This window comes from Zootermopsis nevadensis, unplaced genomic scaffold (assembly GCF_977971745.1).
Source record: "Zootermopsis nevadensis isolate Lab colony 2312 unplaced genomic scaffold, Znev_1.0 Znev_ptg000007l, whole genome shotgun sequence".
Classification (NCBI taxonomy): Eukaryota; Metazoa; Arthropoda; class Insecta; order Blattodea; family Termopsidae; genus Zootermopsis; species Zootermopsis nevadensis.
In genome coordinates, this window is record NW_028259139.1 from 3,548,517 (window position 1) to 3,562,729 (window position 14,213).

The 14,213-nt window shown below is 34.5% G+C and overlaps 1 protein-coding gene across 1 annotated transcript in view; it reads right to left on the minus strand.

The window, feature by feature from the left end:
• The window catches only part of LOC110830700 (fatty acid synthase-like), a 45,550-nt gene that overhangs the window by 22,928 nt on the left and 8,409 nt on the right, over positions 1–14,213 (minus strand). Inside the window, exons 9-19 of the mRNA XM_087343978.1 lie at positions 12,345–12,476; positions 11,556–11,786; positions 10,758–10,947; positions 9,764–9,993; positions 8,651–8,955; positions 7,238–7,382; positions 6,100–6,216; positions 5,390–5,498; positions 3,603–3,860; positions 2,507–2,692; positions 1,420–1,727 (exon numbers count right to left, since the gene is read on the minus strand). Of these exons, the coding sequence (XP_087200104.1) occupies positions 1,420–1,727; positions 2,507–2,692; positions 3,603–3,860; positions 5,390–5,498; positions 6,100–6,216; positions 7,238–7,382; positions 8,651–8,955; positions 9,764–9,993; positions 10,758–10,947; positions 11,556–11,786; positions 12,345–12,476 (2,211 nt within the window). The remainder of the gene's footprint in view (positions 1–1,419; positions 1,728–2,506; positions 2,693–3,602; positions 3,861–5,389; positions 5,499–6,099; positions 6,217–7,237; positions 7,383–8,650; positions 8,956–9,763; positions 9,994–10,757; positions 10,948–11,555; positions 11,787–12,344; positions 12,477–14,213) is intronic.

A 14,213-nucleotide genomic window follows, 5' to 3' on the forward strand; every position in this document is an offset into this window, starting at 1 on the left:
TACACAAAATATTCTACTATATTATAGATGAACTCATACAGTAAGATAAAAAATTACTCTTTCTCCAAATGTTGTTATGTAAGTTGTGATATGTTTATATAAAGCATGGATGAAGTATTAAAATATGTATTTAATATGGCAGTGGAATTTTTTTTAAATAAGTCATATAAGAAAATGAAGAACAGACAGAATAGTTATCTATTCTTTAAATGTAAGTCTCCAAAGACACTGTGTATTAAAATAGTGTCAACTATTTTTTTTATAGAATTTGTTAAGTGTTGAGATATAACAGTTACTATGGGTGCTATGTAATCAACACATATGAAACATTTGAATAGAATAGAATTTATTTACATTCCATAGATCCTTGATAGGCCTAAACCAGGGATGTAGAACAGGTCATAGCACAAATACAATACTTGTTTCTAGTACAAATATAAATACATAGTTATAACAGCTATTTACAGATGTTTGGGACTACAGTATTACAGCAAAATAATTATGATGAGAAACCATCACCTTTGTTACTTACATGTATTTATGAGTTGAAGCAGTGAGATAGGAGATACTCTTTTAAAGCTGGCTTAAACATTTTTATATCGTGGTTTAAACTTTTTATAGTAGGTGGAAGATTATTGAATAACTTAATTCCAGTATAGTAAACTCCTTTTTGATATTTACTGAGGTTAGAATTCGGCACATGAAGTTTGTACCTGCATTTTATTCTTATATTGTTTGAAATTTTTCCATGTTATCCACTACAAATGATAATAGTGAGAGCAAGAATTCACTGGGTAGTGGAAGAATATTAAACTTCTAAAATAATTTCCTATAAGAGGCTGTCATTTTAGGGCCTGCCATTATTCTAATGATTTTCTTCTGAATGTAAAATACTTTTTTTGTTTTTGTTCTTAAAGATATGTCTCAAATAAATGGCTGACCCGATTAACCGATGGTCTAGTTAACTGAAATCTACTGTACTATGACTTTCATTTTTACTTAAGCAGGGTAACACTTTTACATTAAAATGATTAGGTCAATATATTCTGCTGTAGTATTATTTGGCAAGACACCATAAATGAGATCAGGTTAGGTTAGGTTAAGTAGCTATAGTTGTAGTTCCTAAGTTTAAATTATAATTTATTTGTTTTCGTTTGCTGACATTCATGAATAATCAATATAGTCGAGTCAAATATAAACCCAGTTATCAAATATTCAAGCCTTCACCCACCATTTAAAATACTAGTGCCATCAGCTCAGTTGTTTCCTGGGTATCTAAATTTTAAATGACATTTCACTGTGTTTTACTATGTTAGAAGGAACAGGGTGCTTTAATCTGAATATATTCTACAATATCACAGAACCAGTCGATATGATGACAAATTAATTCTAATTGGTTGTCAAAGGATAGGCACTTGCCTGAATGAGAGGAAGATCTCCAAGAATGACAGCCAGTATGGGTGAGAGAGGCATAAAATCATGATGTGGAACTTCTACTGCCTTCACATGGATGCCTAGCTGATTCTCCAAAACAATGTGCATGCACACTCGCAATGCTATGTGCAAGTCCAGTTCTGCTGGTTCCACATTTGGCACAAACACATATTTTTCAAGAACAGGCATTCCCAGAGGCTTGCGCCGGCCTATGGCACTTGCTCTAAGTCCTCGTACTTCTATACCTCCAGATTGAATGATGTCCACTTCCTTATACACACGTACTGGAACCACTGCATTATATCCAAAGCAAAGTTGGTACATTCTTTAACATATATCATGTAAGAAACAAACAATTTTTAAAATGTGGGAACATGATGGAAATGTGTTGTTTTTGAGTCTGGATCCTTTAATTTTGTATTAATATAACTTATATATGCAAAAATATTAATATTTTATGGAAGCAGTATAATTTGTCATGTTCCATACTGTTACTTAATGTATCTTAAAGATTTTAGGAAGCATAAAATCATTAGCACCACGAAATAATTAATTTAGGAGATACATAAAAGAGTCAAAGTTCACGCAGCCTTGTTTAAATGTGTCTGTTATATCTCCATTACACATTATTTTGACGAACAGCTGTGAGATATGCCACATGTTTACATTCTGACCTAGTAGGTTCCTATGCATGACTCATTAGTGTAGAAATGACTTGAGGAAGAAGAAGATATCACAAATATTAAATTACAAGAAAAAATATTATAACAAAAAGAATGAAAAGTAAACCAAAGTAAAGTTTATTAGCACATCCTAACAAAGTTGGTGAAGCTGTTTGGGAGAACTGACTACCTGTTCTGTAATTTATCAAAACTATCTTTCAGAGGAAGAACATGATTAGGAACACCTCTAAACAGAAGAAAAAATATACTTTATATTATGTGTAAATGCCAATTATGTCTAATACCGAAGAAAACAGTCATGATGGTGGTTTAAATTGTTAGATTGGGCAGTATTTACAACTATATTAGGTGCCTGTATACAAAATTTTAGGTTGATTACAAACACTCACCAACTTCCTCATTATCGACAGTCAGTGACTGGATTTCTGCAATATGATTTTTTGTATCTATTGTGAGCTTCTCAAGTGAGGTTGGAATAAACAGGCCTCGCGTGTCTTCTGAAAGGATATGCATCTGCAGCATATTGTCCATAAACGCCACCCAGTTCTTGCTCCAGCGGATTTTTCCTGTTTTACCTGCAAAACATAAAAAATCCCTGTCACACTATCCAAAAATGCACAGCCCAATCACCTACTTCATATACTGATATTTTTAAATATGTGCTGATGATAATATTCAATCTGATAAGTATGGATAAAACTATGACAGACTAGAAAATCAGAACTCTCTCTCATAACTCAAAGACATCTATCCAAAATTTTACAGTCCATCTGGGCAGTTTACAGTAGATCAAGTTGTTCTTACTCAGACATACTGTTGTGTACTTTGAACATAATTGTTTTGGACATTTACTGTACCAAATTGGACTGATGCTTTTGTGCATAATCTGGCACATATTTAGTGCATATTGAATCACAAGCTTGCATAATTCACATTCAATGGGATTCGGTTTGTTTTGTAGATGCAGTATATATCAGACTTCAAAAAAGTAATGTTTATATATTATGACAAATTTGAACAGATGCATAATTCAAGTCATCTTTAATACCAGTAATCCTAGATTTATCAGACTAATAAGGGGAAGAGGTGTCTGGTAATGCTGATTGTCTGTTAACTTGCAGTTGTTTCTACAATTTCAGTAGTGTATCCTTAGACCATAATTTCCATTAGAAACACCATTAATTGATAAGTAATATGAACTGAACACCTACAATAATATAAGGTTCACTATGACACTATAGTATAACAAGATAATTAAGCACAAACAAAATCCAATGATCGTTAGTGGACATTTTTGATTTTAGTGGACTCTGTCCATTAGAATGGAAATGTCTGCCCAGTGAACAGAAGCAATATGGTAATACCAGACAGTGTATGTTAAATCCAAAATTCATTAAATCAAGATCTGTTAAACTGATGATTTACTGCAATCAGAAATGATAAAACCACAAAAATTAGGTTTAAAAACAGATTACTGACACCTACCATGATTATCTGCTGAGATAAGGCCACGGAAGAGACCCTGGTAGTTGTAGCCACGGAGACGCAGTTCCTTGTAGATGTCTCGTGATGTGAGTTCAAGCAGGTCATCATCATGCAGTGGCTCAGGAGGCTCTAGAGACACCATTTCACGAGAGATGTTCTGAGGTAGCTGCACTGAACCACTAACAATGGCCACACCACCCTCAGCCACCTCAAACTTCCCACTCCCCTTCTGTACCATAACAACAAACTCGATGCTTCCTGCAGACACACAATGTTAAACTGTCTGCATAAAACTATATTAGGCTCCATGTCCCATAACGCAATTGTACATTACATTCTGACAAGTACAACTCATGGAAATGCATGTAAGATATTTTGCATTGCTTAATTTGTCCTATAGCATTCTATCAGAATCACGAAGCCAGGAGGAAATCTAGCATCTCTTATAAAGAACATGTAAATGTCAGTTCTATTAATTCATTCATTATTAAAAGCAACATTATCATAAAAGAAAGTGAATAAATATCTAAGGAAAGGCACAACAAATCTGTGTAAAATAAGTGTAGAAAATTAAAAATATAGTTTGTTTCATAACTAAATTCCAGGGGCAAAATGTTGTTACAACTTCTGGAAACATCTTGTTAATTAAACAATTTATAGAAAGAAAAAATTCAAGAAATTCTTGTTAATTTTTAACTTCTGTACTTTTATCTTCCCATATAGTTTTCAAATAACAAAAATTGAAGTTCAAAATATACAATATTGTAATTCTTTCCTACTGTTTTTTTTTTTTTTGCAAAACCTGTTTTTTTTTTCTTTTAAATACAAAAGCTTTAATAATGAAATTACAAAAGATAATTTTAAAGTATAAGAGAAAATAGCTGAGAAATGGAGAATATAACATTTTGACACACATTGAAATACTGTAATCCTGGTACTGCTATGTAATTAACACAAATATATGCATTATAGCAAGCACTGGAAAACAAGCAATACAGACAAACACATTTTTTGATTGGATGACTAGAAATGTACATGGGAATGTAATATTAGTTTGAATTATAAAGAAAAAGTTAGGTTATAATAATGTAAACTGGAATGAGCTGCTTCCAGATAAAGTCTAGCAACAATCATTTGCTATAATTCTAATGTATGACTGGATTCCTTGATAATGTGAAGTGCATTACACCTTTGAAGCTAAAGCTTGTCTACATGACATTTAAGAATTCAGTCCCTACCAAAAAGAAAACATAATACTTCGTCATTACAAAGATCAGTTGGCAAATGCCGTTAGGAAAACAATAACTGTTTAATACGAGAATCATATGAAACTCATAAACACACAATGTGGGCAAAATTCAGTGTTATTGAATGTTAAAGCTAGTGGTATATAGTTACCACCAGACTTTAAATGATTAATATGTTCTCACTTACAGTGAGAGGATTAATAACCTGACAATAAAAATGGTATCAATTAGATTGATTCACTGTATCCAACATATCTAACATTTTGGATTGTAATGTTCAACTACCTGGTATTAAAGGTAAAACATTATACTACTTATAGCAGTAACCATAAATGCTTCATAACTGAATATTAAGTAGCAGTGACAGCTTCACTTAAATATGTATCAGTCACAGCATATTTTGTATATATTTTGGAAGTTTAGGCTCCACACATTTCCCACCACCAAAAGGCAGTCTGCATAACAGGAACTGCTCCACAGATTACTTTCTGTAGTTCCTTAAATAATAGATACATGTGAATGCAAAACTAATGTACATACCTTCTTTGGGTATGTTGGTAGCTCTGAGAAACTGCACATTCTTAAACACAACAGGTACTTCTGTATGTAACTGTCCAACCATTTGTGCAACCGACTCCCAGACAAGAGTCTGAAGAACAGAAAGCAGAAACAATTAATCTAGGAATAGCTCTTGACCTTACTTGTATAACTTACATGCAAGTTAAGCAATATTAAAATAGATCTTAAGAAAACAGGATAGGAGAATGTGAACTGGATTCATCTAGCTCCAGGATAGAGAACTGTGGCAAGCTCTTCTTAGAACAGCAATTAACCTTCGGGTTCTATAAAAAGTGGAGAATGTGATGGCAACCTGAGTAACTACAAGCTTCTCACAAAGAACTCTACTAAATATAATTCACTGGTCAGTAATGAAGACAACAGCTGGAATTAAAAGGAGAATGAGGAATAAATAATGAAGAGTTACAGAATTTGCACTCTTTACACAGTACTGTTATAATGATTAAATGAAGAATAGACAACAGGACGAGTAACGCACGTGGGGAATAACATTAAAATACATCTTACAGAAAAATGTTGTGAACATGTAAACTGAATATCTGACAGACTTAATGATGGCAGTAACAACAGAAATTTACTGACAAAGATGAATAACAATAAAATGCTCAAGCAAGAAAATGAACAAAGTATTTAAGTCATAATTCACATTCTAATAATGATGTAAAACTCACAAGGTAGCCCATGGCAGGGAAGAGGTTTCTCCCATCAATCACATGCCCAGACAAGAAATCCATCTCTTCATCATCTAAAGTAACCATCACAGATCGTTCACCAGACTTCACTTTCTCCTGCAATGACAACCATACACAACATGAAGCTTAATGATGTTTGGAGCCAATCTATTTCTTTTGAACACAGAAGTGCTCATTTTACTTGATAACATGATTCTGAAAAAAACAGTATATAAATATGAACATTTTGGATGTGAAATAAAAATTAATCTCTTTAATAGATAACCATTTTGTTATTTCATGAAGATGTATAAACTGCTGAAGTTATGTAACATCAAACAAGATACTGTAGACTGCAGAATTATTAGGAATGAAGGATTGGTAGGAATGTTGGGGAAAGCAATAATTTCCATCAAAAATCTCTGGTCACCATTTGAGATTTGAAATTAATACCTCTACAATGTGAGTCAAATGTATTACTCTTGTGTCAACCCATTCAGAATCTGGTCATATTTTCCACATTAATAGTCATTTCTGCTATAACATGATAGTTGCATTCTCAAAAAGTCCTTTGTTATGAAACACTTCTTTGGGAAGCAGCCTTGTACCCAAAATGGACACAAATTATAAAAACAGACTTTGATTGCATGTCAAGACTTTGATTGTATTATACATGCAAACTGCGTAATAAAAATGTGAATTAAGAGAACTGACTCCATTCTAAAATCATAATTTTAACTTTTGTAAATCCCAACAAATAGATAAATGTTGTTTGAAATTATAATGCTAGACTCATGCTCTAGTAACAATTAACTGTACAAAATGTTAGAAAAATGTTATGACATTAAGTTTAGAAGTACATATGTACAGAACATGAACAGAGGAAAGCCAATAGGAGCTTCTGACTTCTGTATCTTCAAAAACCTATCACATATAATATGGTGATAATAAGATTCATACTTTACTGCCTGTTGTGAATGTAAATTACATTCACAACAGGCAGTAAAGTATGAATTGTTATACTTATTTAATAAGTATAACAATTCACTTACCATGTGATATCAGCCACTCCCATTTCACAGAGTTTAATTATTACTAAAAAATCCTGAGTTTATTGGTAACTGACAAACACAAGTACCTGCATCCTATACGATGTGACATACCAATCCTCGGAATGCTCCCACCGTACCAGTGGTGAGATCATTGGTGTCCCCCTGCTCACTGGGTACTGTATTGGTGGATATAAATTTGCAAGCTGTGGCTGCAAACCCAGCTCATACAATCTGTAAAAACAAGAGCTTTGCTACAAGAAACAGCAAGACTATAGTACTCATTCAAAAGTTCAGAGAGAGAAATCTATTTATTTAATGTTTCCTGGAATGTAATTATTACCATAACTATTTGGGTGTCACTTCACAGCTCTGCCATAATGGTCTATGCACCCATACATGTGTAACATACTTTCTCAAGTCCCATATATTATAAAATTCTCGTGGATTCACAAATACAGTACATTCTGCCCTTTGTTAGATAATTAAATGCCATGTTTATTCAAATACAACATGCACCACTCTTCTAAAATTTTGCATAATCAAATGGATGCGTGGCACATTTGATGATTTAACACAGTAGTACAATTGGAAATATGGCTGATGCAAGCTGTGTTGGGGAGCACTGGCTTTCCGATTGGCCAGCTGTGGTGATAAAAAGAATTATCCTTTTACATCCTTGCAACATTCACATGTAACTGAGTATTTTGCAAGATTCCTTTTGTGTTGGAAATAGATGTGTTTATGCAGTATGATTCAAAAGTCCCTATGCATGCATGCATATATACATACACATACACACCATAGGTGGTGTATGTGACTTGTGTATATTATCTGACTATAATGCTGATCACTACCTTCCTTAAACCAGTTGTACTATGCAAGGAAGTTCACCATGAGAAATATATTCATGTTCTTACAGGTGCACAGGGACTTTTGAATAATCTTTTACTACAGAATCAAGTGTTTTTGTATGACTATTTTGTGAAATTTGCAGATAAAATTTAGAAGAAAGTTCCTCAGAGTTTGATTTCCTTATAAAAACACTATTCTGAATCTTGTCAACAAAGTAAAAACATCTGGCACACTAAAAGACAAAAAACCAAAAGCATTAACTGAAGAAATGTTAAAAGATATTGTGACTCAAACTGAACATTTCCTTCAAAAGCAGATTCAGGACCTTGCGTAAGAAATGGTAGTACTAAAAGAAATAAGAACTGTAGCAAAAACAGTGAAACTCTTACAAACCACACCTGTGCACTCAATGCTGATTTCAGGTTTGTTGATATGAGCTTTTATTAAATCAACACAATTCCTTCTGTGCAAACTAGGAGAACAGAAAGTTCCAAATTCAACTAAAATGTTTCACAAAACTCCTGTACTAAAAGAATCACAGGCTTTTGAAAGAAATGATCTGATGTACCACGCACTCTTGTCTAATGCTCAACATAAAATAGATGTATATGACAAGTTGTTGATCAATATTTTAACAATATATGCACCTGCCAAGAGCAGTGAGAAGCAGCTCACTACAGTTAGAGTGACCTCTCTGTGTAAGGGCAATGTTTGTGGTGGCCTTGCTGAGGGACCGGTGCAGGATGGCCTGCAGCAGACCATGTGGAGCTATCTCTATGGTGATGGCATTGGGTGGGATAAACTGAGAAGCTTCCTCAAACAGAACTGTACTTAGCAGGTTGTTAGTGTGATACTCGGCTGATGAGTGTGTTGCCAGAGGGGTGTCCCATGCACTCTTTGGCACTGAGGAGCTCACCCAGCGGTCAGACCGAGGCTTTGGGTGTGGGATCACCTGCAAAGTCACAAGAATAATTTAAATCATCATTCCTGAATATACATAATGAGCCGACAGAATGTCTAAAATGGTTCTGGACACCTCCAATTCTGTTACATATAAAATAACTGAAATTATGTCATAAAACTAGCACAATACAAAAAAAAATATTGAATGGGTATTGCAGAGCAACAGTGTGAAAAATATAAGAGGAGAAATAAAAAGAATTCAAAATATAAAGAAGAAAGACTGACAATAAAATGGCAGTTGCAATGTTTACTTATGGTACTAACATTCTGAACATTACTTGAACAAGAAATATGGATGGCTGGATGATTTAAGAAACTGTGCAGATTATGTATGAAAGAACCAAAAATAAAATTAAGTTATAAGAGGTGAATTGCAAATATATGAACTAAACACACATAAAACATGGCACTGCAGTGTGTTGACATTTTACTAGACTACATGGATCAGAGAGGGTTCAAATACAATGGCATTACAGATACCAGGAAAATTCATATTATTGTGAAAAGGAGTCTAAACAGTTCACAAAAACAAGAAACCATGACAAACAATTTCTCAAAATAAATGTCACTTGTGTGAAAAAAGTAAGGTGACTTGTAAACTTTTGTGAATGCATAAAAGAAAATAATTTGCATTAATTGCATCCTTTTATTATTCATGTATCTTCTCCCTTACATTGACCTGGATAATCAGGAGTTCAATGTAAATGGATTGACAGCTAGAGGACCTGCAGCAAGAAAGAGTAAACATGATGATGGTAAGAACAAATCATTGACTTGTAAGTATTTCATACACATACCTCCCTGAGGTATTTGAGCAGTGCTGGACCTGCAGAGGCTATGTACTTGCTGTGATATGCGATGTTCGCACAGTTCACCTCCTTAGCAAACACTCCACGTTGCTGCAGTGATTTCACAAACTTCTTCATGGAATCTGTTGGTCCTGACAGTGTACAGAAGTTTGGTCCATTGTGGCAAGCAACCTCTATGTCTGGTGGACATAACTTCTTAGCTTCTTGAGCTCCTAGACCTGCAACATCACATCCTTTGATTAGAAACAGGTGTATGTATAAGCAAAGGAATGAATCAAAGGACCCTTACTTTACAGGGGTTATTCTTTATCCTTTATTAACCCGGCAGTATAGCAACACACAGCCAGCCACAGTAGCCACACGGTCTGAGGCATGATCCTCGTGCGCCTGACCTCTGCGACCATGGGTTTGAGTCCCACTCAAGGCATGGATGTTTGTCCGCGTCTCCTCTTCCAGTCTGGTGGGTAAAGACTGGCCACGGAAGGCAAGGTGAAACCACTGTAGTACTTTCACAGGAGAACCTCGATAAGGGGTCATGATGGTCAAGCTTGATCATAGTTGATTAAAAAAAATAGCAAAACACAGTCCAGCTGGCTATATGCTGAAATGATATGCCACTAAATGTGAAAATCCAGAGCTAAAGTCTGTCCAGCAACCCTGCAGTATGGGCATTTAATACCAATAGTTAATTTCTATCCAATCTTTATCAGTTCATGCTATCTATCATTTTTCACCTCATTCATTGTCACATTACCTTGCAGCTGATATAATACTTTAAATAAACTATAAATGAAATATAAATGCATTCACACTATTTGAGACTGCATACTTGTAGCACACTAGTTGCATATCTTCTATAACGCTCTACACGTCTCTTAACTGATATGGCAAGGTAATGTTACATACAAATTTAAGATAACAGACAATATAACAAGGGCTGAATGACAACAAACACAAAAGAAATTGCATCTAACAAACTTACCAACTGCAGCCATCAAGCCCTTGATAAGTTTTGTCTCAAGAGACGCACGACCACGGAAGTATGCTGACAGGACCATCTGCTCAGCCGTAAAACAGCCATCCATGTAACTACAGCCCAACTCCCCCACTGAGTGCCCCACAATGCCATCTGCCTCGATTCCAGCTGCCCTCAGAACATCCACCAAACCCACCTGCATCAACATTGTTGTCTAACTATACAGCATGTTTCGCCATGTCCAAATACGTGCTATCAGAATGACATTTATATGGGAAATTCTGTGTAAAATCAAATGAAAAATACACTCCCTGGTTAAGATATGTAGAACTCCAAAAACAATAAACCACAAATAAGTGAAATGGTTGGTTTTGTTTGCTAATATTATGGTTAATTAACTGGAAACAATTATACTAATCTATACTATTTTACTCCTATAGTTAGCTGGTTCAGAAAAACATAATTTTGTTATATCCCAGGACATTCACAACAGAATAATTTTATTACAGAAGGAAAAACAGTGTACAGACTAGATGGATTAGGCCAAATGAGCATCTGGAAGGGCAGAAAGGGACACATTAGAGAGTGTGTGTGTATACGTATATTACTGGTTCATGTATTACAATATTTCAATTCAAGAACTAATGAGATGTTAACATTTGGGAAGTAGGATTTAAGGTTTTCATGGCGATGAGTCTGAAGATTGCTGTCTTCAACATTTGGGAACCTGTGAATTGAGCTCATGAGACAGATTCTTAATTCAAATTACATTAAAATCTTTTAATTAACTTTTAATGTTCTCACCTGACAGGCTGCTATGCCTACAAAGCAATTCAGGATGTTATCAAAGATACTAGGGTCTTCAGTTGTAATGATGTTTAATAGATCCACACCATGAGGTCTCAGTGCCTGCTGACACCTTTCAATGGCTGCTGCAAAAATGGGGATGTTGAGAAGAGCTTTGCCCATACCTGGCCACTGTGAGCCCATGCCCGTGAACACAAACCAGACTGGCCGCTTGCTTCCTGGGTAGTACTAAAAATGATGCAAGATTATATCAACAGATTAAAGGAAACATTTTTGCTTCTATAGATCCTTTCCACATATAAAACAACAGTTTTTCAAGACTTATTATTTAAGTAGCAGAAAAAATATAAAGTATTTATTTTTCTGACCAAATCAATTTGAAAAGAATGATAAAAATTATAAAATATTGTGGGAAAATGAAACTCTTATCTGTATGCTACATGATGCAAGAGAAAAATTGTATCACATTTCCAAAAATTTGCCAGAGAACAAATTTATTCTTATATGACTTGTAGTTATTTGTATCTTTTCACAGGAAGAATTATCTTTAAAAGTAGTTAAAAATAAACAGCATATTACTTGGAACAGACATTTACAAACCATGTGAAATTCAGGAAATCATGTTCTAGTCCAATGCCAGTATGAATGCAAGAATTTAAAAAGTAAATTAAAACTGGATCAGCTGGTGTTAAAAAAATAAACCTTGTGTAATACAGATTACTTTCCACAAATAATAAAATACAAATCTATATCAGCTTGTAAATGCAGGTGTGGTTCTTTACTGACCTGAATACTTCTCAACTTTCTATCATCCTGTGTGAGAAGTGTGTAACCGCGGTAGACATGGCCAGGGATTTCTGTTGACTGGAGATCATGCATCAAGTGTACAAACTCTGCATCTACTGGCCGACTCTCAAACTGGACATAAAGGACTGACTCATTAGCAACTGTTCAGATAAACTGGTTAGTTGATAAAAACATGCATCTCAAACTGTAAATAATGTTACATGATTATAAATTCCTCCAAAGGGAAACTAGAGGTATAAATAAATTGGTAATAAAGCAAACTTTTAGATCATAACAGAATGTTGAAATTTATTTTCATTACTGAAATCTCATGCTATATTATTCAAATAAATACATAAACTTCCTGCTGTTATTTGTAAAATTTTGACATTCTCTCATTTAGTACCATTTCTACAGGATCCATCTCGGATTTGACACCCCCCCCCCCCCCCCCACCACCACTACCAGGCTCTAAGTCAACAAAACAGCACTGCTATCTTCGATATGCTGTAAAATGTAAAAAAAACATGCTGACTGAGAGCCAATAAGATGCATATGGTCAAAAAGAACAGTATTTTATTAACAAATAAAATATAAATTTCTATTCAAGCAGAATGTGTACTCCATCTTCTTCAGGCTACAACATCCCTGTGCACTATATAATTATAATGGATGCATTTATATATATTATTTTGATTAAGTTTTTTATTTTAGACATATTACAATTGAACAACATGACACCTGTATATGAATATAACATGAAATATTGTTTAAATGCTAACAGTCATACAGTGACAGTGCAAAACTGTAAGTTACATTTGATAATAGTTAATGCAGTCAGAGTCTACATCCAAGTTATAAATACTCTCCACCCCACAAACCTACAACACCACGAGCAAAAATGATGATAATGGCACTGTTCGTAACATATTTATGACAGCAAGCAATAAAAATTTCTCCCTTCAGTAGAATTTGATCCTATAACCAACTGCTCACAAACCCAGAATTCTAATCCATCAGAAAAATTAAATTTTATCACAGAATTACAAACATTATCATCATCATAACAAGATTTATAGGACTGGAAATCTGTACAGCACTATTTCTTGAATTTCCTAAAGATTTAGAAAATCATATGTTATCATGTAAATGAACATGAACATGTCAACTAAGTGAGATTTCAAGTTCCCATGGTGGCAAGTATGAAGATTCCAATGATGGAGGCAGCGAGGACCTCTGAAATGTCAGTAAACATCTACCAGACTACATGGCGCAACAACCCAGAAGACAGCAATCTACAGACTCACTGTCATTAAAATCTCAAATCCTATATGAAGATTTCCATCTTCTTGGTTGTAGTGCTGTGTAGTCTGGTAGAAGTGAAATGATATTTCAGACTATGCACCACAACATCCCAGAAGACAGCCATTTTAATGTGAACCAAGGTTTCAACTATCTCCTTTCACGGCCATTACACACTTCTTCCCACAATTTGTCTTTGTCATCCTTCATATTATACAATGTGTCTCTGGAAAGTATGGCAATATTATAGGGGAGATAAAAGTCACACCTTCTGCTTAACAATTTGCTATGCAAGTATCATATTTAAGTAATCAAAATTGTGACTCTGATACAAGGATTAGTTGAAGGTGGCTATCTTCCTACTCACTGCTGTGAGAGCTTCAAATCCTTCAAGAATCAGTTGCTCAAAATTCAATGTGTGAGAGATGAAAGTAAGACAAAATTCCGGATGCCTGTAGATTATTCATACTCCTCTTCCCACCAACAAACAAGATAGACAATTGACAGAGTACATATGTTTTCTATTTTACTGCGGTTGTAGAGAATGTGGTTTTTTCCTTATTTAAC